The 26,714-nt window shown below is 42.6% G+C and overlaps 1 protein-coding gene across 7 annotated transcripts in view; it reads left to right on the forward strand.

Moving 5' to 3' along the window:
• The window catches only part of MAST4 (microtubule associated serine/threonine kinase family member 4), a 1,854,902-nt gene that overhangs the window by 1,551,169 nt on the left and 277,019 nt on the right, over positions 1 to 26,714 (forward strand). For all 7 annotated transcript variants that reach the window (XM_086960700.1, XM_086960701.1, XM_086960706.1 and 4 more), the window contains one exon: positions 13,543 to 13,697. In XM_086960700.1, the coding sequence (XP_086816826.1) occupies positions 13,543 to 13,697 (155 nt within the window). The remainder of the gene's footprint in view (positions 1 to 13,542; positions 13,698 to 26,714) is intronic.

The following is a 26,714-nucleotide window of genomic DNA, read 5'->3' on the forward strand; positions in this document are numbered from 1 at the left end:
CAATGTTACCTGTGAAAGAGGTAGGTCTCACAGTAGTGAACAACTAAGTTAAACGTTTTTCACTACCAGGAAGTGTAAAACTTTATAGGTACATGTTGTGCTTAATAAATACACTGCACCCTGCCCTATGGGCAATTTAGGGCCTGCCCTAGGGGTAACCTATATGTATTACGAAGGAAGGTTTGGGCCTGGCAAAATGTTTATTTTGCCAGGTCAAAATAGTAGTATACACTGCAGACATAGGCTACAGTGGCAAGGGTTAAAGGGCTACTGGGGTGGGTGGCACAATGAGTGCCGCAGGACCACTAGTAACATTTATTTAGAGGCCCTTGGTGGATACAGTATCATTTTACTAGGGACCTTGAAGCAAATTAAAAATGCCTATTTAGTGTAAACCAGTGTTACCATGTTTAGAGGAGAGAGCACATGCACTTTAGCATTGGTTAGCAGTGGTTGTTCGGAGCCCTAAGGCCAGAAAAAAACAGGAGGCTAGAAGGCAAAAAGTTGGGAGAAAACCACTGCTAACCAATGCTAAAGTGCATGTGCTCTCTCCTCCAACACCATTAAATGATGAATATATAAGAATTATATTAATGTGCTACATTAAAGCCAGATCAAAGGTAATGGTTAGAGCAAATTTCAAAGATTAAGCCTTGCAATAATTTAGATCGACTGGCCATTTGGAAGAGACCAGTGGCAAGATCAAGTCCCAGGATAGTGGCTTTGTTAAGTACTGTTGACCATTTCAGCAGCCTTCTAATGATTAGCTCTTGTATGTGATAATGGTCTATTTCAGAGAATAGAACACAAACATTGCAGGCACTGACAAATGCCACTAATCTGTGCATGCATGAGGGCATTCTCTGTGCTCTGCAAAATCTGCACCTGGTCGATAGAGCTGTCTTGCACTTAATGTCTTTATGCATTTGGCTCTGTGATAAATGCATGATAGCAGATGTAAAATCTTGTCCCCGCAGACCTTTGCAGTTAGTTCTATTTTGACAACTGTCAATAATTTCCTTTTTCAATACTGCAACCACAAACTTAGGGATTCCCTTCTCCATGACATCTCTAGATGTGTTAAATCAAACAGGTGTGACCTCTGATGTAGGCTACCATACATAATTTGACCCTGTATACAACACTACTTATTTTTGAATTTCTAGTCAAATATAGTTTGTTCTCCACCTAATGCATTCTTTTTCCTACATGTACATATTTAGTCTAAAATATTTAGTTATCATTAGACAGTCAGAATACAGAAACATTTAATTTCTGTAGAGAAACACCACCCCTTATGCCACAAAATATCCCAGTAACAAGTGCATTTAACAATCTAAAACACATAAGTTTCTGTCTCCTCCCCCTCCCCAATAATCCTAACAATTGATGTGATCCTATCCAAGTCCTTCTTCAAATGCATAGGAAACTTAACTGTAAACATCAGATTTAAAAAAAAAAAACATAAACCTGTTTCAGTGGTATCTTAAGATTTTCCAACCATCCTCTCCATAGGGCCAAGCCAATTCTTTCCAATCTTCTCAATATAGTGACAAATCATTATTTCGCTGGGGTTATGATCCAGATAAAGATGGTCATACTTCAATTGTGTGCATTCAATGGGCCTTTCCTTGGGAAAAAGCTACAAGCATTTTTCCAAATGCATGTTTAAAAAAATCATTTAACTGGTTATTACCCCAAATTACACTTCTTTACTCCACAAATATGAAACATGTTTTGCATATGTGTGAAGTCTATTATATTGCACAAGCTGAGGATGATTGTATACAAGGAATCTCTATTCTTGTACCAGTGGCGTAACACAAACGGATGCCTCTCCTCGCACAGTGCAATGAGGGGCACCTAAGTATCTAATATCTCACAGACATTCATTGACTGTGGCCTGAATGGGGCCGCCGAAGAGATGGGGCCTCCTGCACCATAGGGGCTGCTGAGGCTTGCATCACGCCCTTGTCTTGTATAGTAGCCTACTTTATTTTACTAAATAAAACTGTGGCAACACTTATTCCTCAAGCATGATTTAAATTATAGAGGCGTTTGCTTCTTGAACTTAAACATGTATCGCTGCATCCTCAATTAAGCTAATTTCCTGTGAGATGCAACTCCTCTTTTCTGCATACCAGGAAAACCCTTGTTGGGTGTGAAATTGACTTGGAAGTAGTCATAGTTGGCTTTCATGATTGGAGTATGGATTTGTGCATAGAATCTGAAATAATTCTCTCCATGACCTTCTGCAATTTACACCAATATGTTGTCCATTGTCCTATCATCGCATAGCTGTGCGCTGCATAAAGTCTTAATCGTCACCCACAATTTTTGTATATAATTCACTTTTGCTTTTAAACTTCAGTTACCATGTTACTTAGGTTACAAACAGTGTTGTTTATACCTTTTTCCAATTGTATAGAATATTTCTGCAAAACACACAAGATGATGGACGGAATGTTGCACATTGGCAAAACATTCACCCCCAGTCACAGATCTGGGTTTAATCCATCGTTATTTTGCTCACCATGCCACTCCAGTTCAAACATGGCCATATGCAAATCAGTCTTGACCCTGTGCCTCGTGGGAACAGTCCAACCCGAACTGCTAAGCCATGTCTTCCCTGGACCGGAATCAAGCATTCTAGGACCGGTTTCTGGCTATCAGCCGTCATCAGCCAGGATAGCTTGACCGGTCCTAGGATGCTTGTTTCCAGTCCAGGGAGGACCTGGCTTGGCAGTTCGGGTTGGACTGTTCCCCTGGGGCACAGGGTCAAGACTAATTTGCATATTGCTGGTTTCAAACTGGAATGGCAGGGTGAGGAAAATAACGATGGATTTAGGCCCAGATCTCTGTACTGGGGTGACTGTATGACATTGTTCTGCATTCTGTCCATCAACTGTTGTTTTTAGAAATATTTCTGCACATATGTCCTTATGTTGTGAAATAAATGGCATATGTTTTCTTAGGGAATTGACCAAAAGTAAAAGAGCATGAGGTTGAGGGAATCATGTAACCATCTCCTGTATGTTGTTTTCTTAGCTTTGCAACAAACTGTTGTGCTTATTCAGAAACCTAAAATACCTCGCTAGGAGTAAACATTAATTTCTGATAGTTTAAAGTAAATATTACTGAAAAGATAAAATGTCTAATGTGAAATATCTATAACAATTTTGGAGCGATATCTAACTTTGCCAAATATAGGTAGTTAAAGTCTGATCACGGCTCATTTTCAGTGAATATGCACAAGAAATTATACAAGATTTGACATTCACCGAGTCCTGATAATAATGTCTTGTGAAGGCTTATCCAACTACAGGAATGAGATTTTATAGTTTATGGCAACATCAATAGTCAACAGATCTTTTTATTTTTTTTATTTGGAGCTTTCATAGAGCATCAAATGCTGATATTTCCCACTAATCTTATTAAGATTGTTTCTGGGGTGCCAATATTCTTTCTAAATATATTGACAGGCACGTTCATAGGCTCATTAAAGCTTTTTGTTGTCAAGCAACGGTAAATGGATGTTGTAGAGTTATCACCCTGCTGTATCTCTTTAAATAGGGTTTATGGCCTTAGAAAATAAATCAGCCATGTCTTTTGTCTAGAAAGCTTGAATAGACCAGGCCCACTACTAGAATGAACACATATTCATTGATCAAACTTAAGATGTGATTTAATCATGTCGGAACCGAGATTGTCAATAAATACAAGTAGACAATGAATGAATGAATGAATACTCATTTATATAGCGCGTGGTTACCCGGAGGCATCCCAGCGCTGCAGTGGTCCCATTCATCCCCCGAGAGATTACAGAAATAGGAAGGTTTTTAGCATTTTCCTAAACCTAGGGTGGTTCTCCTCCATCCTAAACCTAGGGTGGTTCTCCTCCATTATAGTAGACTAAAGTGGAGATGGAACCTTGTACACAGTGTAATTGTATGGCACGTTTTCCAAAATTGAAATTTTAGTGTCTATAAACATAAGGAAATATTGTGCGTGGCCTATCATCACCCACGAAACAATCAGTTTCACTAATACAAAAATATTTAGTTTCTGGTTGATGCAAATCGAAAATTAAAGCCAATTTAATCACTAATAGAGAAACAATCCAGAAGATTGTGACTTTATTAGTGGAGGAGTAGTATTCCTTGAATGTTGACTTCCATACACTTCCTTGTTTACTCCTTGGCATTTTTGATAATCAAGTAAAAGTTTCAAATCATAGACACGTGTACAATTCATATATTTCCTACTGTTTAAAAATGTTTGTGAATTGACTGTGTTGTTTATAGTGTCGCCAAATACACGAACAAAGACATAATTTTGTGTATACCTAAAGGAAACATGAAAGCTCAAAGGACAGCATGCTTTTGTGAACTTCCCTGAACTGTCTGCACTGTTTAATATATATATATATATATATATATATATATATATATATATATATATATATATATATATATATATATATCCAACACTCCGTCACTCGTTACCACGCTCTGGGGTCACACCAGCCAGAATACAAAGCACACGGACCAGTTGGGTGATTTCCTTATTTATTTTCTAGTGCAGGTAGTCTCATGACGTTTCGACTCCAAGCCTTGTTCACATGACAATGTTCTCGTATATGGTTGGTCCTTATAAAGTGTCAGTGATAGGTTCATTGTCGTCACATGAGAGGGCTTTGCATGGACATAAACAAAATACTAGGTTAACAGGGTGATTGCGATGTATGACAATGTTGTTTAGATGCTATTTGTAAATTACAGTAAAATACCGAGTTTAGCAACAATTAACAATTCAAATATTGCATTGAATCGAATTATCAACATTGATAACGTTATGGTTAAAACGAGGTGTCAGTCAAATACCTTATATTTTCAAGAATATAGAAATTCGATATTTTAATATTTCTTGGTACAACATTATTAATTATAGTGCCATATTAATTAATATCAATTGCTATGTATTAGATCAACAGATATATAAAGTGCAAGTTTCTTAATGTGCAAATATCGCCTTAAGTGCAATTGTTTGTGCAAAACTATGCATTAGTGCAAAACGAATCAGATCAGGGGTACTAGCCCCCTTCCCTTGTGTCATAATTATGTTGGGATATAACCCCTAATAAGATTAAAGTAAATAACAATAAATTGTATAGAAATCTTCAATCAATGCACATCTTCGAATGGTTTCACACAATTAGATTGATAAATAAAAAGACTATAAAATATTGAATCAAGATTTGATAGCACGAGAAACATTAGTCTTAGTTAAATACTTTTGTTTAAAAACAACCTAAAACACTTTCAACCATAATGTTGTTTAAAACCCTTTAAAAACCTGGCAGAAATTCATACTATGTACATGCATTGTGATACACGTGATATAAGTGACAATTACAAGGTAAACTGGATTGACTGATCGTGAATTAAGACCCGTACAGTCAATCCGGTTCCTAAAGTGCCCTGAAGTGATAATAATCAATATACCTAAAAAGTAGCAGTACAATCAGTTCTTCGTATCAGGGTTCCCAAAGTGTCTCTAACTCCATCATCCTCATATAGTCCCTCCCAGCCAGGTGGTACCTATTAATGGGGCGTATAGATGGGCAACCTAATATTATTCTCCATGATTCAAAAAATGGCTCTCACGGTAAACATGCATACAAATCCTCGGTTACATTAGGGCCCCCAGGACTCTTGGTGTTAAGCAGCAAGATATATTTTGTTTCTAGTTTCCTTAACTTGGCCTCTATGTCCTCTCCTCTTCTATTGGCGTTAACTGAGTCAATCACCCAATATTTCAGGGTAGCATTGTTGCTCTGATGGTATTCCCTGAAATGCCGAGCCACTGGATAAGTGTTATCGCCATTGGTGATTGCACGTAAATGTTGAAGGATACGTTTGTGGACAGCATGTTTGGTGCTGCCCACGTGTATATATATATATATATATATATATATATATATATATATATATATATGTATCCGACTCCCCAAAAAAACATAAATCTATTTCTACTACAACCTTTTGGCGTCTGCCTTCCTCAGGTAGTACAAGATTGTTGATTTTCAACAAGTATCGTGAATGAAGGTTCCATTTGGAATGTGGAATCAATGCAGTCCTGATATCTTCTTAGATATTCAGAAATTAGGTGGTATTGTTGCACATGGAGCTTTATGAAAATCCAGCTGCACGTTTCACTCTTGACTAGTTTCATTATCTGTTTGGATTTCTTCCCTGCTGAGGATGAACACTTGTTACATTCATTTTTCACTGGCTAGCACAATAGCAAATGCAACATCTCTTATGAATTTTAAATAAAATATATTAGCCAACTTCGGTCCTCCAATTCAGGATTATCCAATTTGGAAATAGAATGATTAAGGGACTGGTTTCTGTTATCAGACTCTAAATAGTAGCTGAGTTTCAAATAAACACTACTAGACATTCAGGTTTTAACCTATATAGCAGCCAGATTGTGAGCACAGTCAGAGGAAATATTGTCATTGGTAGTGTGGTTCTGGAATTCTGGGCCCTGCTGTAATACCGGTACCGAGGTCCAACACTCGTGTCACAAAATACCATCGTACCATGACGAATTTGGTATCGGCAGACCGGTAATGATTAGGACATTATCCCTGTGCATTTGCGTCGTGATTGAGCGATGCTAACACCCTTAAATCATGGTTTCCGTTCTGAACCCTCGGACTCCATTTTGTGAACGGCATCCATCTTATGGCTTGCCCTCATATAAGTCAATTGATTAAAGCCGAGCTTGATCTAAAAGGACACGTCCACCTTAGCTGACTTCCCCATGACCTGGCCAAACTGACTCCACTGCCTCCTGCCAAACCTGTTTGGGCAGCTCCTCGCCCAGTGGCCGAATAAGATAGCATCAATGCATAACATGCCATAAACCATTCACTACCTACAGACCATGTTTTCTACACACATACACCTGTCCATGTTCCTTGTTTATGGCCGGTTTTACGACAAGGAGGTGCCCTGTTTTATTGGGGTTTCATCGATATCTGATGGGAGTTCTGGGCCTGGCTGGGTAATCTATCACAAACTGGACATCTAAAATATGGGTTGGCCAGCATGACTTCGCTCTTTGCCTTGTTATAGAAATATGTGTATAACCGTATCATAAACTCAAGAATTCTTGCCTGCAGCTGTTATTTTCGTATAAAAGGAGAAGGCTGGTTCTGTAAAAATGAACAGTCTCCTGAGAACTTACGACCCGTGCTGTTGTAATTCTAGGACGCATGTTACTTGGTTGCAACCAATAAAACTCGATCTCTGACTTCACCTAGAAGACTCTTGGTTTCTGTGGTCCGGAACAGGGAGAACTCGGAGGTCTTCGGGTGTTATCCCCTGGCACCACCGGGTTCCTAAAAACCCGGCACCTCAGTAGAGGGAAAAGTTGACCTCTGCACTCAACCTTGTAAGTGGACTTTACAATTATGACATTTGGGTGGTCTCGTACTGCAATAGAGGTTTGTTGGTTACTAGTAATTTGGTGTTCCACAGTCTCATCCTAGTAACCGAAGATATGTCGGGTCCATCCCAGTGTAAGAGGGTAGCGCATCAGGGGCAGTAGAAAGCTCATTTCAGTATCACCCATGTGCATGTTCCTGTTTTGGAAGCCAACGGTCACAGAGAAGGTAAAGATGTCCAGAAGCAGAGCAATCAGTGGGAGCATGCCAAGTTGGTGGTATTCCTTACAGACACACACATGTAAACTGATATGTATGCATACCTCTTACAGGTAGTTTCCTATTCATGAGAGGCGGGCCACTGTGTATTTCCAAAGTCGTGATTGAGATTTTGCATTTCCATATTTAATGAGAGTGCAGGTGGAGGACTTTTTCAATGGGAGAAATATTTTCCCTCTGGAGAAGGAAATAGTTAAATGTGCAAGAACTCGAAGAATCACATTTGCACATGTCCTTTCTGAATTGGACCTACTGCGTTTAGGAGATGCCGGGCTTTTGTTGAGGCATCCTCCGAACTGGAGATTCTATGCATCCGGATGACTTATGCGTGGAAAAGAAAAATCTGTGTATAATGATCTGTTGTTTCTTCGACTGTGTTTGATTCTGTGTTTTCTTCCCATTCCGAAGCTTGTGTATTTGTGTTTCTGAATTCCATTTTATTTGTTAGACTTGCTCAAGGGTTTGAAGTGGTCGACAGCAAGAAGTCAACTTCGTGGTTATATGATGCATATAAGACAAATAATTGGTTGTGAGCACCACTACGAGAACACTTGCTACAACTAGCAGAGTGCTGGCTCTTTGGCGTCCTTGCTTGCTACAACCAGATATAGTGCTGGTAGTTTCTCAACGGTACGAACGAAAACATTGCACGGTTAATATTTGATTGGGTAGTACAAAATCAGATATTATCTAGCTCGAAAGAAAGAGGTAGATGCAATGTTTGTAAAGTATGTTATTTGTGGACAAAAAGCAGAGCACATAGAAGAATATACCTAAAAGGAAATGAAACTGATGAGGAGTGTGCACGCTCCTGAAGGCAGCCGCGCAGATGTCTGGGTGTCAGAGCTCATTAGGATCAGGGGTGCGCGCGGCGCCGCGCTCTCATCCAGGATGTGCAGCGGAATCCCAGCGGACGGCAGCTCTGCAGGGTCACGTGTCAGATGCCGTTCTGGAGACCCCACACGTCAGAGCACATTTCTCGCGTCTCATCTCATAGCCGTGTAGAGTTCACCTTTCCCCTTTTGGCGATGACGACATGGGTTGCCAAGACCATGTCAACAGGCACAGAACGACATGCTCTAAATAAAGGGCAAGGTTCCGTCGTATTGTTAGCTTTGCAAACCTGTTTCTTAACTCTGTACTTAGTTCTGTGTTTTTGTTAATGGAACGCTGCTGATGTATTCTTTCTTGTGTTTGACCAGAGAGATGTTTCTATGAGTTAATGATACTTAAAGTTCTGAAAATGATCATCACATAGGAAAAGAGATGTCTGAATCTGTAAAAGAAGCTCAGAGCAAAAATAAGGAAATACCTTGGTTATGTTAACTGATAACTGGAGACAAGTGGTGCCTAAGGACAGGGAATCAGCGAGTGTAGTCCCACAGAAGTGGAAGGAGGGAGAACTTTCATGCTGCAGGCCTGCATGCATTATCCCACTTGCATAAAATGAATGCCACTGGAACAGAAGAAGAGAACTTTCGCTACCTAGTCGCGTTTAGCTGATTGTTCTACACTTAGGTCTGTGCTCTGCGAAATTTGCACACTGCTTGAAACACTTTTGAGCAAAGCTGGTCTTATTTCATGCATTATCTGCATGGTTTTAATCACTTTTAACCAAGATCAGCTTTTCCTTCTGTTCACCTCTTCAGACCTCTTTAGCATTGGGTCTGGGTTCTGTGCTTTAGGCCTATTGCTCTAAACCTATCCACACATGTCCACCTTGCTATATGCTCTCTGTTTTTTCTACTTATTAGGAAAGCAAGACCTGTCTGAATCTTCTCCGTTGGTACTTAGCAGTGGGCATATCATATGGTTTTATCTGAATACTGTATATTCCCATGCTTTTTTTCACTGTTTGTAAAGGTTTTTATTAACCATACAATAACATTGACTATGACACTGGAACGGAGGGCTTGATTGAACACAAGTATTCATGAGTGCATGCTTTCCAGAGGTAAGGGTATTTTAAGACAAATTAGTCCTCTGACTTGCTGCATATCTGCACACTCCTGTGCCAGGCATTTTCTTAAATGTTCACACACAGCTTATGCAAGCATTGGAAGGGAATTTCCCTTTACATTTGTGTCTTAGGACTGTGATGGATGTATACATTTTAAGGGTGTACTCTGTACACATTCTTTATGATGTGTAGATACAACAGTAGGTAAACCAAGCACTTGAAAAGATTTTTTGTCAAAGTATTTAGGGCCTAATTTATAGTCAGAGTACAGTAATTACTTCCTCAGGACAATGGAGTAAAATACTTTTAGAGAATTTCGAGATATCTGCTGTCTTAGTGGACATCTCTTAACACTTGCAGGTGCCACTTTTATGGCATTTCCTGTCAATGTTTTCACAGTTTGGCAGATGGCTCCGTCAACATGATGGTACCAACAGTCAAACTTTAAACGTGTTTTTATATTTCCAAAAACAAAATGGCAAAGTGGGAAAATATACAACTGATGCCCTCCTCCCGCCATGAGGGTTGCCTCTAATTGTGTGGGGGGGTCATTTTGCAGTTTTATCTGCCCTTCTTTGTCAGGTTTTAACTGGCAGTGCAAGGACAGTTAAAACTGGCCTTACGACCGCCCAGTCTAAATTGAGATGGAGACAAAGTTATCTCCATCGCCGACATGCATAAGGTCCACCCATCTGTAAATCAAACTGGTGAACCTTCAGTTCAGTGGCGACTATAATCCGTCGCCGTTGTGATGAGTACCCACTGTGCCAAACTTTAAATCAGCCCCTCAAATTGCTGATGAGCAATGGAAGCTGTAACCTTTCATTTCAACAATGCCTTTGCAATTGTGCCTCACAGACTTCAAATAAGCATCAGAAGCATAGGTCTGGGCCCAGATTGGTCAACTTGATTCGGAAATTTTGAACAAGAAAGAGATTGAGGCCCATGTGTTTCATTGTCTTTATACGCAGTATTGCAGAAGCACCAAAAGGGAATGTAACTAAGATCTTCAATTAAGATGACTTAAGAGGTGGGACGCATGTGGAAGTCTCAGAGTGGACAAAGAGGGGATATCTATTAAATAGTTGACATTCACCCAAAAATGTGAGTCATTGCTAGGAGTCTTTAGTAAAACCTCCTTTTTAATCTCACTCCTTATCAACTTTTCCTAGCAACCCTTCACTGAGAACCAAGTGCCTCTCCTCACTATCTCATTTGAGCTCCATTTTACAAGTTGTGTTTGTGCTCCAGTTGTAGTGATTATGGTTAAAACACACATTTGTTTGAACAGCTTGCTTCCGAGTTCTGCCAAAAACTCATGACCTACTAAGAAGATTATTATACTGTTATATTGATACTTGATCTCAAATTCTCTTTTGGATGTTGTGCTTTTGAGAAAGTTCCGTTGGGTGCTTCATATGTAAAGGAGGTAGACCTTTTTGAAAGTGAATCTATTCCCCCAGCTTTCTAGCGGTGTGTACATGATATCCCTCTCTATTGAGTATTTAGATATAAATCATAATTAAATGGCATCCTTTTTGCTCTCTTTGAAGGTAGATACTGTAAGTGTCATTTTCATTGTTATAGCCACTTTCAGTGTAATTTTGTTTATTATTTTTTGAAAGTCTGCTTCTACAATGCAAATTAGTTTGGCTTTTATAAAACACTCTTTCATTAATTCTTAATCTGATTTTAAAGTGTACACTTGTTGGGAGTATAGTTGTATTGCTGGCCTTCAATACATTCTAGTCTCGAATGTAAGTTCTATAATGCAGAATTCAATATCTAAAAACTGTTTATGTGGTTGTTGCAGTAGAGGTCCAAATATTATAATGTGCCTTCCCATTCTAAATTCTAGTGCACATAAAAAGCAAAGAAAATCAGTTTTCGTGACTTCAGTATATCAAAGCTTGAGTGCATAGCTAATGAAAACCAAACTAGCACAGTCATGACACACATAGGTTATAACATGTTGACTAATCAACCCATTAAAAATAGTTTCACTGCCTTCAGTATACACTTAACAGAAAAACTCATTAACTGTGGATCTTCTCCTTTAAGGTAGGCAATTTATGATTCTCTGCATTTACTGAATCTTTTGCATTTACTGAATCTGTACATTGATATTGTTTGTATTTGCACATTTCTCTGATGATTGTGTGCTACTTGTGCTACAGATACCAGTAGATGAGCAGGGATTCTCTCAGAATTATATTTTGACCTAGCCAGAATCTGTTTGTTAAATTGGTTGGGTCACCCCATCCTAAATCAATAACATAATTTCTGACAGCTCTTTTAAAAGGTTTTGGGATTTGTTCTTGCATTGACCCTTAAAAATGCACTAAATGGCTTATTTGGAGCAATGCTCACAACAGGGTGACGGGGCCACATACATCCCCTCAATCAGTTAGGTAACCACTTTGTTTTTGAGGAGTTGGGCTCTAGTCATCTAGTCATGCCATATGGCCATCTAGTATTGTCTCAGAGAAATATTGATATTTTGAGAATAGCCAAACAGACTTTTGTAGTGCAGCAACATCATTTCGGTTGCTGCCTCTTTTGCCCGATGTGTCATTGAGCTTGAGACTTCACCCTCTTTGGAATCTTGCAGTTTCTTAAGGTGGTCATTTATCATGTGACTTCTCAGTTCTTTTTAAATGGCCTCTTTATTTTCAAAATCCTGGATTTTCACTCGTCTCGCTCAGTATTAGTGGTGGAGTGTAGTACACTTTGTGATTACCTTGTCTTGATTTCAGCTGCCAGTTTTTTCTCAGTTCAGCCGTGGAGCATGACTTTGCCAATATGCCTTTGGAAATTCAGATGGTGCAGTAACTCAATGACCTGTGCCACTGACTTGTGCCACTGTGCACACCGATGTTTTGAGCAGCACTAGTGGCAAGAATGATCTATTAGATAAGCCATGACGGACTCTTCTTGGTGGCTTTGACTCCCCTAATGATGATTTTGTTTACTCAAGTTTTAGAAGAATGATCGGATCTTCTCGAGAACAGTGCCAGAGATTATGATCCAGTGTTTCATCCGTGCAAAGAATGTCATGATTTACCGTATCATAAATTCGAGTACATTTTAAGAAAACCTAGTGTTTCTTAATGTTCCTCGAGTAGAGATAAGCCATTCAGACACGATCCATGTGTGCAGTTTCCCCGTGATTACCATGACTGGTGTAAATCTTGAACAGCAATCGTATTGTAGACGGTGCTCAACCACCCATTAACAATAGTTTTTTTGTACGGCTTTTGCGGTGTGCTTGAAGCAGGGCAGTAATATTCTGATATCTAGGAGGTTTCCTCCGGGATCCAGAGGCGATACCAGCCTTTGAAGGTGCACCCTATGGAAGGGATGTATTCACAAGCTCTGTGATGTTCCTTTAGCCCGGCTTCTGGACCGGGTTCTGCAGGCAGTTGTCGGCATGAGCCTATGTTCATTGATGTGACAGCAGTTGCAGAGCACTATAAGGGGGAAGGAGGTCAAACTTCATTTGTGGAGGTCCACAGATTGGCCGGCATGCATTCAGTTGCTTCATTAATGAATGTAAATTAACAGGCACAATTGTGTTAGTCCTATTTCTTTGCTTTCGCTCTGCACCATTAAATTAACACTACCTCCAGGTCTTGTCAGGATCAAACAAACATCATTTGCATGAAAATGCTTTACAATCATGCAGCTTGCTACACCAGTAATGCAAAACATTCAGTTAAATGCTGTGAGAAATGTAGGTCCAAATGTGCGTGTTTTCACTGCGAGTCAAGCTAGAGGGATAATTGGTCTGCTAAATGTCCGTCTCGCTGTTCTGCTATTCTAAATATTCTGTGTTTTCTTTTTTTAGTCATCCTGTTCCTCCCAAGAGAAGTTACACCAGTTGCCATACCAACCGACACCTGATGAACTCCATTTTCTGTCCAAGCACTTCTACACCGAGGGCATTGCCAGCGATGACAGATGCAGGGGCTCTCAGATGCGCCCTCGATCCAGGAGCCTCAGGTGTGTGGGAGCTCGTGCTGTTTGGAAACAGTAATTAAGTCTGAATAACATTTACCCTCATGTTGCGTCTCTAATGCATCTCTCTGTACGCAGTGTCAACCATTCGAGGCCATTTTTTTTGTCCCGGAAAGTCTCTAGTCTGTCAAAACAATGCCCACATAATGAATTGCTGTGTGCGACACCATTTTTAAGTCATCATCATTAACTAATGCTTTAATTAGCAGTGCAGTTTGGGAATTGGGGGAGCCGGATCAGAACATTTGCTGGCTGCTTCTCTCTGGAAAGCAAAGTAATTATGGCTGCAGATACTAATTGTTCAACGCCACTGTAGTTAAAACATATTATGGCTAACCTCGGGTAAATAAATGTATATTACATAATTAATGTCACACATTGCTCCAAAGATTCTGTAAACAAAGCACGCTTTTGTTACAACCGCAACACTATGCCATCTGATTTAGCAGTGTTCCTTATCCCAAAAGACATATTGTGGGACAAGGAAGTGTCCATAAACCGAAATATATTAGAAGTCTCATATTTGAACTGTTGTCGAGTTAAAACAGTAGTGGCTGCCAGCTATCGGGAGTGGTGAGGCGGGCAAACCACTGCTGGGAACACAAAACCTACACTACACACAAAATATACATAACAAAAAAAAGAAAAAAGACCCATACCTGACGCACTCTTTACTCCGGAGTCAATCTTCCTCTTTCTTGCAGCACGGGACCAGTCGACTTGCTTAACCAGTCGTGGTGCTGATCTGCAGCTCGAGGATTGGATGGAGCGTCCTGGCTGGACGCTCCTTCAGGCCCTTTAGGCCTGTGCTTGGTCTCCACCCAGCTGTCTAAGACAGCTAGGTGGAGAGCTTCATAGTGCGCATTCCACTTTGGATGGCTCAAAATAGCTGCCCAAAGTGATATGCAAATTTTGGAGCATCCAGCCTTCCACTGCTTCTGTCTTCTGCTGCCAATTGGCAATAGAGGACACGCCCCATATGTCTCTGGACAGGCCCGCTGCTACTGTACGCACCACAGTAAAAAATAAAATAAAATTGGCTATGCTTTTCTGTTGTTGTCCATTTGGGAAATTAGAAAACACTGGACTAAAGCGGCCATAGCCTTATCTGTGTGTCAATTATGCAGTTCATCAGTTAAAGCTTTGATGCACGTATCTTACAGCTGTACTGCTTGCTGTTGAGGCCCAAACTTAGATCTTTAAATATCAGATCTGTATGAACGCGGTGCTCTTTTTACTAGGCAGACAAGGCTTGGCTTTGAAATGCAATGGTGAAGTTTGTTGATACTTAAGAATGCTACCACAGAAGCAATAGATAATCACGCAAGAAATCAGTATCATTTTTCCATCCCATATTTATTTTATACCTTCTAATGCTTTTGGCTCCTAAAACCAGTGCTTTAAGAGCCTATGGGCAGGCTTAAGGTCGGAGTTCTGTTTTCACGGTGCTGTAACTAAAAAATGACCGGAATTTATTGAATTCTGAAAGTTAAGAAATTATACCCCATTGAGAAACTTTAGAATTTTAGCACCTGATAAGTACTGTCAAATGCTTTATATTCTGTTTTGTGTGTAATCTTTACAGGCTGTAGGTCTCATTTTGTTATTTACATATCTTGAGCTTCTGAACAATTGGCCAATGTGGGACCTTCTTCTTTGATGTGTTTATAAGAATACAAAACCTTATATTAGTCCTTTTTTAGGTCTCGCGCCTAGCGTTGCAGTATGCAGCATGAGACATTTTGTAGGTAAAAATGGTGTTTCAGAAGCTGACCTAGGAATGGCACACGCACGGGTGTGTGCTTTTCCTTTAGGGGCACGCTATTGGGTTTTGCGTGCGTGTTTTTTACCAAGAGAGCACGCAATAGGCCAAAGGCGGGTGCGTTGCTATGCCCATGGCCTATTGGTGTCTATTACGTGCAACGCCGGCCATGTGGTTTCAATTATCCTGTCCAGACACGGGCGCGATAATTAAAACCACATGTTTCGCTGTGGCGCGTGCACCACTCATGGGCGTGTTTCACTGCAGCGTTTTAGGTTTCGTCTGATGAACGCAGCGCATGCGCTGCTTCGCCTTGGCGTGCACATCTCCTGTCTTAGGGCTGACCTTACACAGCGCGCGCATCGCGCGCTGCTGTAACTTTCCTGCCTCCCGTCGGCTCCACAGAGACAGCTCGTTAATAACTCATTGGCTCTCCCTCAGATCGATTCTGCCTTTCCTCCTTACCCTGCGCGGGCCACTTTGCTGGCACTAGCAGGGTCCTTTTTTCTACTCAGTAGTCGGATGTGGGTCTATCGAGCCCTGCCTGCATCTGGGGTCGGTGTGGAGTGTATTGTCATGGGCGCAGCGGGGAGATGTTGTACAGCCACTCTATATCCCAGGAGGCCTGCTTGCCCAGGCCCTAGCAGCGCAGGCCTCCACTTCTCCTCGGTTACCTTCTGATGTGGCTTAGGCTCTCCTTCTGGCCGCTCGGATCACACTGGCTGCTACGATGTAGTTTCCTCTTCAGTAGCTGTCTCTCAATTTTCTCGCCACACCGCCGGGCACTTGGTGAGTCAGCCACACCTGGCTCTCTCCCTCTCTTATAGGACATGTTCCTGTCCAATGGGACCCTGTTCCCGCTGCTTGCCGCCGCCGATGAGGCACTTTGTTCCGGTGCCGCCACGTGGATGGCGATCTGTTTCCTCTGCGTTACCGACATTAGCGCATTGCCTGCATAAGCACTCATCACTAGCTCCTAGATGCACCAAAAATACAGGCCTTGCGGCGTCTCTTGCTCGGTCAATGTCACCGACCCTTCCGATGGTGGATGGCAGCGGCATGCAGGTAGGTTTCTGGAGTCAGCAACCCTCTTTATGATGGCACAATATGCGGATATGTTGGCTATTCTGGGATGTAGGTTGTTTTCTACACTTTCGGACTTCGGTCTGATTGACTAGACTTCGCCCTGAAGCAATGTCAGTGGCGCCGTTTGTGACCGAGAGCCTCCCGGCCTGTAGCGGCCAGCGCCACTTGTCCATCTTGTACCTCGCGCCGCTTTAACCACAGTTGTCAATACTGACTGACTCTGCTGTTGTTCACTCTAATTGACTTGGGGCGCATATCTCTTGTAGCTCTCTCTGGAAGTTTGCCCCCGGTGTCCTGGCTGAAGCCGGGTGAATGAATGGGAATAAAGAGTGTGGTGGTGATTTAGGCAGAGGCGAATGTTATGCCCACTCTTCCACCCTCGGCAATGGAGGTTAATAGGCTTTTTTAAATTGCACTTTGACATCTGCTGGGGTGTGTGTGTGTGTTTTTTTTTCTCACAGGGGGATGGTTCACCTACAGGTTTTCGGGTCCTGAACTCAAACGGCTCCCATGGCTTCAGGCTTACACCTTATACATCCAGACAATCCTCAGCTCAAAGTTGACCCAGCTACAAAGCCTGCTCCCTTTCATTACTGCAACTTCAGAACCCTACTTCCGCCTTCACATCCAAATGAGCGTAGCTTGGTCAGTAAAATTGGGGAGCATGTGAGCCCGAGATTTCCTAACACTCACCATGGCATACCCAAATAAGGTCTACTTTCCTATCTTTGACTTGGGAGCTTGCGTGACAACACCGTTCAGCAAATTCGTTTTGCGGCAGAAACCTGACGTGACCAAAGCACAAAATGAATTTTTAACATGACGCATCAATGCCACCTATTATCTGCTGTGTTCGCTACAAAAGTAAATAAATAAAAAATAAATATGGCAGGAGCACAACTTTTATTTTCTATTTATTGATTTTTGTGGCAATAGGGGCACGCCGCTCTTTAGCTTTAAACATCTAAAGCCAAAGCGCGGCATGCAGTCATTGCTTCAAAAGTCAATAAATAGAAAAACAAAGGAAGGTGCATTGTTTTCCGTTGATGTACTTTTATAGCAATCACGTCACGCATTGCTTTACTTTACACATATTAAGCTAAAGCGCGGCGAGCCATGATTGCTACAATAGTAATAAATAAATAGAAAAAAAATGTCAGCCGCTAACTTTCTTTCTATTTAGTAACTTTTATAGCAATGGCAACACAGCACGCTTTGGCGTTTAACATCTAAATCTAAGGCATGCCGCTATTGCTACAAGAGTCAATACATTTCAAAACAAAGCCAGGCGGACTGCACATTTCTTTGCCATTTGCAAAGCCAATAGTTCCCCATTTAACTAATGCAAGACCTATTGCATTGCAAATGCTTGTTAAACTTTGTCTTTGTTCAACTTTTAAGGTTTGGGGTCAAACGGTGACTAACATATTTTGAAGAAAAAATAAAGGCGTGGCGCAAGCTTTATTTTGACATGATTTTTATTGTGATCAATAAACTAGGTTGAACTAAACTCTATTTAAGCACAACCGAACATCAGGAACTCATATCTTTCTTGCTCCCATCACCCTACATAAAAATGTAGAAAACAGAAATAAATACAAGACATGAAAGAATTGCTTAGAGCGTTCTTCACAATATTCTTCATGATATTGCTCTTGGAGTCTACACATAATACGATGGCGGCAACAGACCATCGCTGAGTGCTGGGATTTTCATCAGGACCATATGATCATACTGCACAACAAGCGTGGGTGCTGGTTCATCAAAAACCCAGGGGAAGACATAGTGACCGCATGATCCTTTGCCCCACCCGCCTGGTGATGTCACTAGTTTCATCACTTATCCCAATCTTAGCCTCTCAGCAAGCTCTTGTTTGTGCTTAAGACGTAGTAGGAAAGGTGTGTAAACTACAGAAGGTAAATGTGGTCCAGAAAGCCCTGTTTACTTTATGTTCCCGTTGCTGCTTTCAGGACTCTCGCAGTCCATGTGTAGTAAGGGCAGTGGCAGGGTTACTAAAGGTTTATTCATGAGTAGCAAGTGCAACGCCTGGCAACGCCTGATTGCTCTGAACCAGTTGGCGCAAATGTATGAATTAATACAATACTTAATAGGCACTCGCATACACCGTGGAGGCATCTTGGCGCTAGGATTATGAGAGAAGAAAAGGAGCTAAATAATAGCAATGTCCTACAGACTGTTCTGAACTGATCTCAACAGGTAGGTCACAAATGTCTTTATATCCAGACAAAAAGTTAGATTTTTTTTTTTTTTTAGAAAGACGCAATAATCCACAGTTGCTTGACACTTGGCAGTTGACTCCCCACCTTTGAGGCCAGAATTTAAAAGAACTTTACTCCTTTTCAGACTTTATGACATTGGGGTCAATTGCCCTGACCTCCGTGGCCGATGGCAAAACACTCCTATGTGTGTATTTGTTAAGGTAGGCCATGAGAGCAGGTGCAGTGGGACCATGTCTCACTTTATGGGCTAGGCATTACTTGCTTAACTAGAATTCATGCCTGGCTTCCGTTATGTCTTCATATTTGCTCATTCCAAGACCTAGCCTTACAACTGTATTCTGGATCAGTTGAAGTTTGAACCGAATCTTTTTCAGGAAAGCCCAGTAGCAGACAATGACATCCCTGAATCTGGAAAGGATGGATAATGTGACTACCAGAGCCAGCAACTCAGACAAGATGACTCCTGGGGAGTTACATTTGTAGGAGCATGAAGACACACACAGCGTTCATTTTTTGTCTCTAGGGACAAGTCTTTGTAATTTTTACGACATACGTTTTTACCACATTGACTGGATTAGGTGGAGACCCCACATTTACATGGTAGAACCTGTTGTTCCATAAAGATTCCGGACCACGAATTGGAATTTCTATTTTTTCTGCTTTCAATTTTTGAAAGTTTTTCCTCATCCAGGTTTGGAGAGCAACAAGGCAGAGCTAAAGAAATGGCTGATTTCCTTCACTAGGATGGTTGAAGCAAAATGGTAGCTGAGTGTTGTCACCATTTGCCCTGCAGTGCAGGTCAAAGAAACAAATAAAAAGATCCAAAGGTCGATCATAAATGATAAAGAAAACCAGGGACAATGAGCAACTCTGGGGTACTCCTCATTTCACAGGAGTTACTTTGGAGCTGAAATGTGGCATTACCAACAACTAGCTTCAACTTGTCAAAAATAAAGAGACCCAGGCAAGGGTGCACAATGAAAGGCCTATCGATGCCAAACGGTCGATCGTGATAGCATGATCAACCAGGTCAAGCGTGTTGCAAAGTGGTCCAAGAGGATGAGACCTCTTGAATTTCCACTTTTATGATGGAAACCAGGGCAGGTCTGGTCACCATTTGAGTTCGAAATCCAGTTTGAGCCACATCCAGCAGATTATTCTGTTCTAAGTGGTTTGAAAGACCCTTAATTAGATGCTCCTCCCCTAATTTAGAGATCAAAGGGAGAAGAGATTGTATTTTTTCAGCACTGGTTTGACTAAAATCTTTTCAGTTTACTGGAACCTGGTCAGCCGCAGTATACAGTTGGCAATATTTTAATTCCAGTTCAATAAGAAAACTAAACATTACACAACAGTGGCTTGTACCTGTGTGTTTTGGTGTGATACTTTTATTTGAAATGACTACAAGCGACAAATCAAGCTCCCCCAAGTTTACTTGCTGCTCTGGCAAAGACTCTCCTGCACTTGTCCAGATAGGCAAGCAGTGGCTGCACCAACACTAACTGCCAGCACTTCTTTACCTAAGAGCAGCTGTTCACAATATGAGCTGCAAATACCAAAATGCATTGAGAAAGCTGGTGTTGATATGCCGGTGGTGCGCTCCCTTCCTCCTAGATCTACACAGTCATATTTATTATTCTCAACAGATATCAAGCTTCTTGAGAGTGTAATAACAACCTAGCAACTTACAGCCAATCGCATGCAATTCCAGACAAAGAATTTGCATGTATTTCATCCTTCATGCCAACTGTATGCCAAAACAAGTATTGGAAGCATGGAAATATTAGACTTTTTTTTTTTTTTTTAGGATTTAGCAGCCACGTTTGGCTGAACTTTCAAAGACTGTGCAGTAAAGCTGTGCCACTCCACGGCACTCCTATCAGTACCATAGGTAGTCATTGGTGGGCAGGTGGCCAACTCAATTCGAAGGGCGGGTTGGTACTGCGAGGTGTAAGTTAGGCCCATAGTCTTGTAGATAAGTTTGGCGCTCCATCACATTTGTCTGTGAAGTTGAATCAGTCAGGATGGAAGGCATCAGAAGTGAGTCAGTTCGTGAGGGTTATAAAGAAACTCTCCTTTTTCTTGGGCACTCAGCAGTAAATGTGCTCCCGGACTATGAAAGTTTGTCTGCTTCTGTTGCTGAGTTAAAGCAGTACCGTGAAGATGAATCACGAGACAAGCATGTCATCATTCGTACCTTTCAGCAAGTAGTTTAACGAGATCTTCCTTCAGATTTAGGGAAAACACTCCCTCTCACTGGCCACCCGAGGACTGAAATACATGGACTTCCTTGGCCATCGTAATATTTGGTCTTAATACCGGGCAAATCCTCTGTTGGTCTCAAAGGGTGTGTGCAATGCTTTATATGCATCATCGAGTTAAGTCAGCAAGTGAAAAAACAGTGAACAGATGAAATGCTTCAGTGAGTTTTCGAATGCAGTTCTTCGCATGAAAGAAGCAGCTATTCTGAAGCTGTAACTTGACAAGCAGCACAACTACAGAGCAGGGCCCCATCTGGCTCGAATAGCCTGTGACCCAGAGCAAGGACTGAATTTAAGCTTTTACAGCAACATTGAACTCCAACATGTAAAACTTAGGATATTTATCTTGGCCCTCTCAGACTCAGAGGAGTAGTAGTCGAGTTCATGAACATAATCTATATTGTGCAAGCACACTTGAACTATTTCTGCTTTGCAGTGGCCAGCACAGATGGATTCAGTGCAAGGTTTTCCTATTTGACCCCACAAAGGCCATTTTTGGTGGTTCACAGAGAGCAGTTCATGACTGCTCCTGCTTGGAGGACTATGAACTGTGACCTGGAAGAGAAGGGTCCTGTCTCTTGCATCCTCGCAGGTATCTTAAAGACGCTTGCGTTTGAAACAGTGAATCATGTCGAAGGACATCTAGAATGAAGGCCCGATGTACCTGGAACAACTGACACATCATTGAACACCCACGTAGTATGTTCAGTCTGGTGCTGCATCAGCGGGTATGCAGGGTCACACACTGGAATACCCAGAGCCTGTGTCTAAGGGCAGAACAACACAGCCTCCAGTACAGGAACCCTCTCAAAGCAGCTCTGTCAGGTGGCCATTGGACAGAGGCCTGGACCCAGGGGCAGGGAGCAAAGAAAGTTGAGTGAGGGGCCACTGCCCCCTCTGACACAAGGGTCCCCGGCGTGCGTGCTCTGAAGTTGCCTTAGGCCCACATGTTGACTCAGCAGCACTCCCACACTATTAGTCACTTTCAATGAGAGTAGTGTCACTGCTGCAGGAAAGGACGTGATCAGCCATCGTCATTCTGCGCCTTGCACCGTCACGAGCTCACGTGGCATCCGTGGCCTCCGTCTTTCAGGAGCCGTCCAATTAGCGCACATAATAGAGAGCAGAGTTGGGCTTTGCATACTCGGCTGCATGCATGAGCGAGTTGGGCTGTACAGAAATTGTAAAGAATGGAGCTATTCACGCATTTTCTATGCTGAAGAAACTTTGGAAGCAGCGCAGACCAGGAACTGGGTGAAACGACAGAAAAGAGTTCGCTTCTCGTTCGCCTTTGCGCATGAGGCTATCTCCTATGTACTCCGGCATTTTAGTTTTTATAGAGAAACCAAAATCACACATTTTCTAAGTATAAACACGTAGGCCGGTGATGAAGGACCGGACGCAGTTCTTATGAGACACATTATCGAAATGGAATCTGTTTTTTTTTACAATTAAAAGCAAAAACGTGAAACCCCAAGTAACCTTACTCTGGCTAAGTCCTTTATGCAGTCCACACACATGTAAACTGTTCCAGGACTACAACTACACGGGTCTATGAAAAGTGAAGCCATGTGAACACACATAATTTTATGTTAGTGGTTTGGTTGACACGCTAGTTTCTTGTGACTTTAAATATTTTCCTTGTGTTGCGTATTAGAAAAAAAGGGCATTAACACTCCCGCTTCAACATATCACTACATTTGTTCGTTTATACATTATATGTGCAAAGGTCTTGTGCGGCAGTCAGCATCCTCTAGTCTGTGCACTGCACATTATGCTTTTATGCTGATATTTATGTTTATATATTGGTTATCCTGAGAATTCCCTTACAAGAGAGGTTCGCAGATGTTATGAGTTTGCCTTAGCAAATGCCTGCATGGATTAGCCTAGCCTATCAAAGTATGCAAGCCATGTACCCTGCACCATGATGTGTCTTACACTGCCTCCAATTAAGGGCAGTTCATTCAAGCATGTGCTACACCGGCCTCCTCTCTTGGGTAATGCGGGATGGGATATTCGTTGTGCATAATACCGCGAGCGCTCCCACTTTGACACGCGCACTTGCCACAGAGTCCTATGTAGATTAAGCCACTCCTGTTTATGGATGACTAATGAGCGGGCGATTCCCGCGGAATCTCCTCAAGTTGTCACCGTAGCCCAACCTGAGCTGCTGCTAGCCCACACTGTGCCCCCTGAGATCTGCCATCTCTTTGACATGCTGTTCTACACCTTGAGTCTGGGAGAAGCTGTCACGCGCAGTAAAAGTTGACTTGGTGCCCGAGAGACTGCCTGGAGAAGCTGCAGCCTTCCAAGGCAGCACTCAAGGTCTCTGGTGAGGTTCAATTAAAAAGCGCCAAGGAAGCGACTTCAGATGCTCTACTCTTAGGCTCGTCTATGACAGGAAGGCTGAATAAGCACAAGTGTGCCGTTGCAGTCACTGCAGCTGCTTCTCGCCAGGTTGCACAGCCCATGGTGCACAAAGAGACTTCACTTTAGCTCTGGGACTGCTAAACCTCTGATTCTAAACTGCTATAAGTTACCCAGCAAACACAGTCTTGAGGTACTGTGAGGCTGGATGTTTGGCAGCATCCCACATCTCTAAATTCCTATGATATTATAATTTGTAGGTTTTGCTTAAAGATAAGGTTAGCTATCTGATGCCTAAAGGCCTATTTTGCACAGTAACCTTACTTACAGTGGCCTTTGGGTCATCCTATTGCTTATCATGGTTTGACTTTTGTGACTCTCATTTGCTTACTTCATATTTGATGTCTTTCCTTCCTCTTCTAATGGTTGTCCCTTCCCTAGAGTATAGCTTATTTACTATACATTTCATTGGATGACTTTATTCTTTCACAGCTTACATTCAGGGAACAACAACTTTTTTCTTTCATTTTCTCTGTCCATGAGAATGCATGGATTTATCCAGCTTTGGGGTATCTTTCATAGAATCATTCCCCATCGGCGAGATGCGAGCCCCACTGTAATATAATAAAGCAGTAATTAACAAATACCATCTTCTATAATGGCCCTAGGCCATGAATTTGATATCCTATCTATGTCGCGTTTAAACAAGCATTTGCAATGCAATAGATCTTGCGTTTACGCAAGTTTGAACTATTGACATTGCAAATAACAATGCCTTTTATTTTTGTTTTCGTTTTTAAAACATAAAAAAGCATTGTCATTTACAATGCCAATAGCTTATACTCGTGTAAATGCGAGACCTATTGCTTTGCAAAAAGTTTAGAATACTTCACAATCAATGCCAGTTTAAATGTCATGCTTTAAGTCCCTGTTACAACACATGTCTGAACACACTATAATTGAGAGATATATGTGTATTTATTCAAATGTTAGCATTTGCATCCAGCTGGACATAAGCTGGACATAATTCAATATGCAGACGTTAGGAAAGTCACAGAAAAGAGCAATGCTTGTGATTGGAAAATATCAAAAGTAATCCCTTTCTCTCGGGTGATCGACCGCACCAAATACAGCGCAAACTGTGGACAGCAAATATATAAAATGCCTGGAGTTGATGCTGCCCCATTCACATCCAGAGTGGGTATGTTGTATTTGTGTGGGCGTGCGTAGCTGTACTTGTGAAGGACGTGATTCCAAACGTCAAACGACGCCCGAGGTTTAAAATACATTCTATATCGCGAAAACATTGAAAGAAACATTAGGGGTGAATAATATTGTTTTAGCTCCTACTTATACTGCTGGTGCCTCTCTTGCTGAATTGGCAGTGATGGTGCAGTTCGGAACGATCAAGAATCCGAAGACACAGGAGTGTCCATCTGTGTCATAAGCCCAATGCGATCTCAATCAATCAATCCGGGGTTGGTAAAGCGCTGGGGAAGGGAAAATAGCTGGGCTGCTCCGGTCATTCGAAAAGCCAGGTCTTGAGAGCCCGTCTGAAGGTCTGCAGGGTTGGTGAGCGTCTTATTTCTACTGGGAGGGTGTTCCATGCTGTGACTGCGGTGTAGGAGAAAGCTCTCCCTCCAGCTCTGCTTCGGTGGATACGGTGGATCTCTGCTAGGGTGAAGTCGGCTAAGCGGAGGTTTCTCTTGGGTGCGTGGAATCTCATTCGGTCGTTGGGGTACTTGGGTCTGCTGTTGTTGAAGGATTTGTAGGCGTCGGTGAGTAGTTTGTAGGTGACCCTCTTTTTGACGGGGAGCCAGTGTAGTTCTCGCAGGTGTCAGGTCATCTGTTCGTGTTGTGGGATCCCTAGGATGAGTCTGGCGGCTGCGTTTTGGGTGGTTTGGAGTTTGCTCAGTAGGGATTTGTTGATTGCGGTGTAGAGGGCGTTGCCGTAGTCGAGCCTGCTGGTGATGACTGCGTGGGTGGCAGTCTTTCTGCAGTCTTGGGGGATCCACTTGAAAGTCTTGCGTAGGATCCGGAGGCATTGGAAACTGGTGGAGGAGATGGCAATGAGTTGGTGGTTCATGGAGAGGGAGGAGTCGAGGATTATGCCAAGGTTCCGATTGTGGTCAGTAGGGGTTGGTGGGGGTCCGAGGGCGGAGGGCCACCAGGAGTCGTTCCATGCAGAGAGGCGTGGTCTGAAGATGAGCACCTCGGTTTTGTCAGAGTTGAGTTTGAGGCCGCTGTCTTTCATCCATGCAGCCACGTTTTTCATTCCTTCCTGGAATCTGAGTTTAGTGTCCTCTGGGTTTCTGGTGAGGGAGAGATGAGCTGGCTGTCGTTAACGTAGGACACGATGCTGAGGCTGTGCTGCCTGACGATGGTGGTGATGGGGGCCATGTAAATGTTGAATAGAATAGGGCTCAGAGAAGATCCTTGTAGGACTCCGCAGATGATGATGGTGGGTTTGGAAAGGAAGGGGGGGAGCATGACCCTCTGTGTTCTCTTGGAAAGGAAGAATCGGATCCAGTTGAGGGCGTCTCCCTGAATTCCTGCATGGTGGAGCCTGGTGGTTAGTGTGCGGTGAGAGATGTCGAAGGCTGCTGTGTGGCCCTGGTCGAGCAGCATCCGGATGTCGTTGGTGGCTGCAACCAGGACTGTCTCGGTACTGTGGTTGCTGCGGAATCCGGATTGAGAGGGGTCCAGGATGCAGTTATCTTTGATGAAGGTTGTCAGCTGGGCATTCACGAACCTTTCTGTGACCTTAGCAGCGATGGGGAGGAGGGAGATGGGTTGGTAGTTCTTGAGGTTGATAGGGTCGGCCGAAGGTTTTTGAGGAGGGCTTCACTTCTGCCCGTTTCCAGTCCATGGGGCAGGTGCCAGAGGCCAGGGAGGAGTTGATGGTGCGGGCTAGCTCCGGAGCGATGGCCGTAGAGGCTCTGTGGAAGATGTGAGGGGGGCAGGGGTCTGTGGGGGCTCCTGAATGAGTTTTCTTCATGGTGGCGGTGACAAGTTTGATGGATGCAGGGTTCCAGGTGGTTATGGTGGGTTTGGCGATGGTAGTGGCCATAGGGGTGAAGGCAGTCATTGGTTTGTTGAAGTTGTCGTAAAGGGTCATGATCTTCTGGTGGAAGAAGGTGCTGAGCTTGTTGCAGAGATGTTGGGAGGTTGTGATGTCGGAGGCTTCGCATGGGGGTTTGGTGAGATGCTTGATTACGTTGAAGAGTTCCATTGTGTTGGCTGCGTTGGCGTTGATTTTTTCCCTGATGAAGATTCTTTTGGTGTC

Source organism: Lissotriton vulgaris, chromosome 3_1 (genome assembly GCF_964263255.1).
Source record: "Lissotriton vulgaris chromosome 3_1, aLisVul1.2, whole genome shotgun sequence".
NCBI lineage: Eukaryota > Metazoa > Chordata > Amphibia > Caudata > Salamandridae > Lissotriton > Lissotriton vulgaris.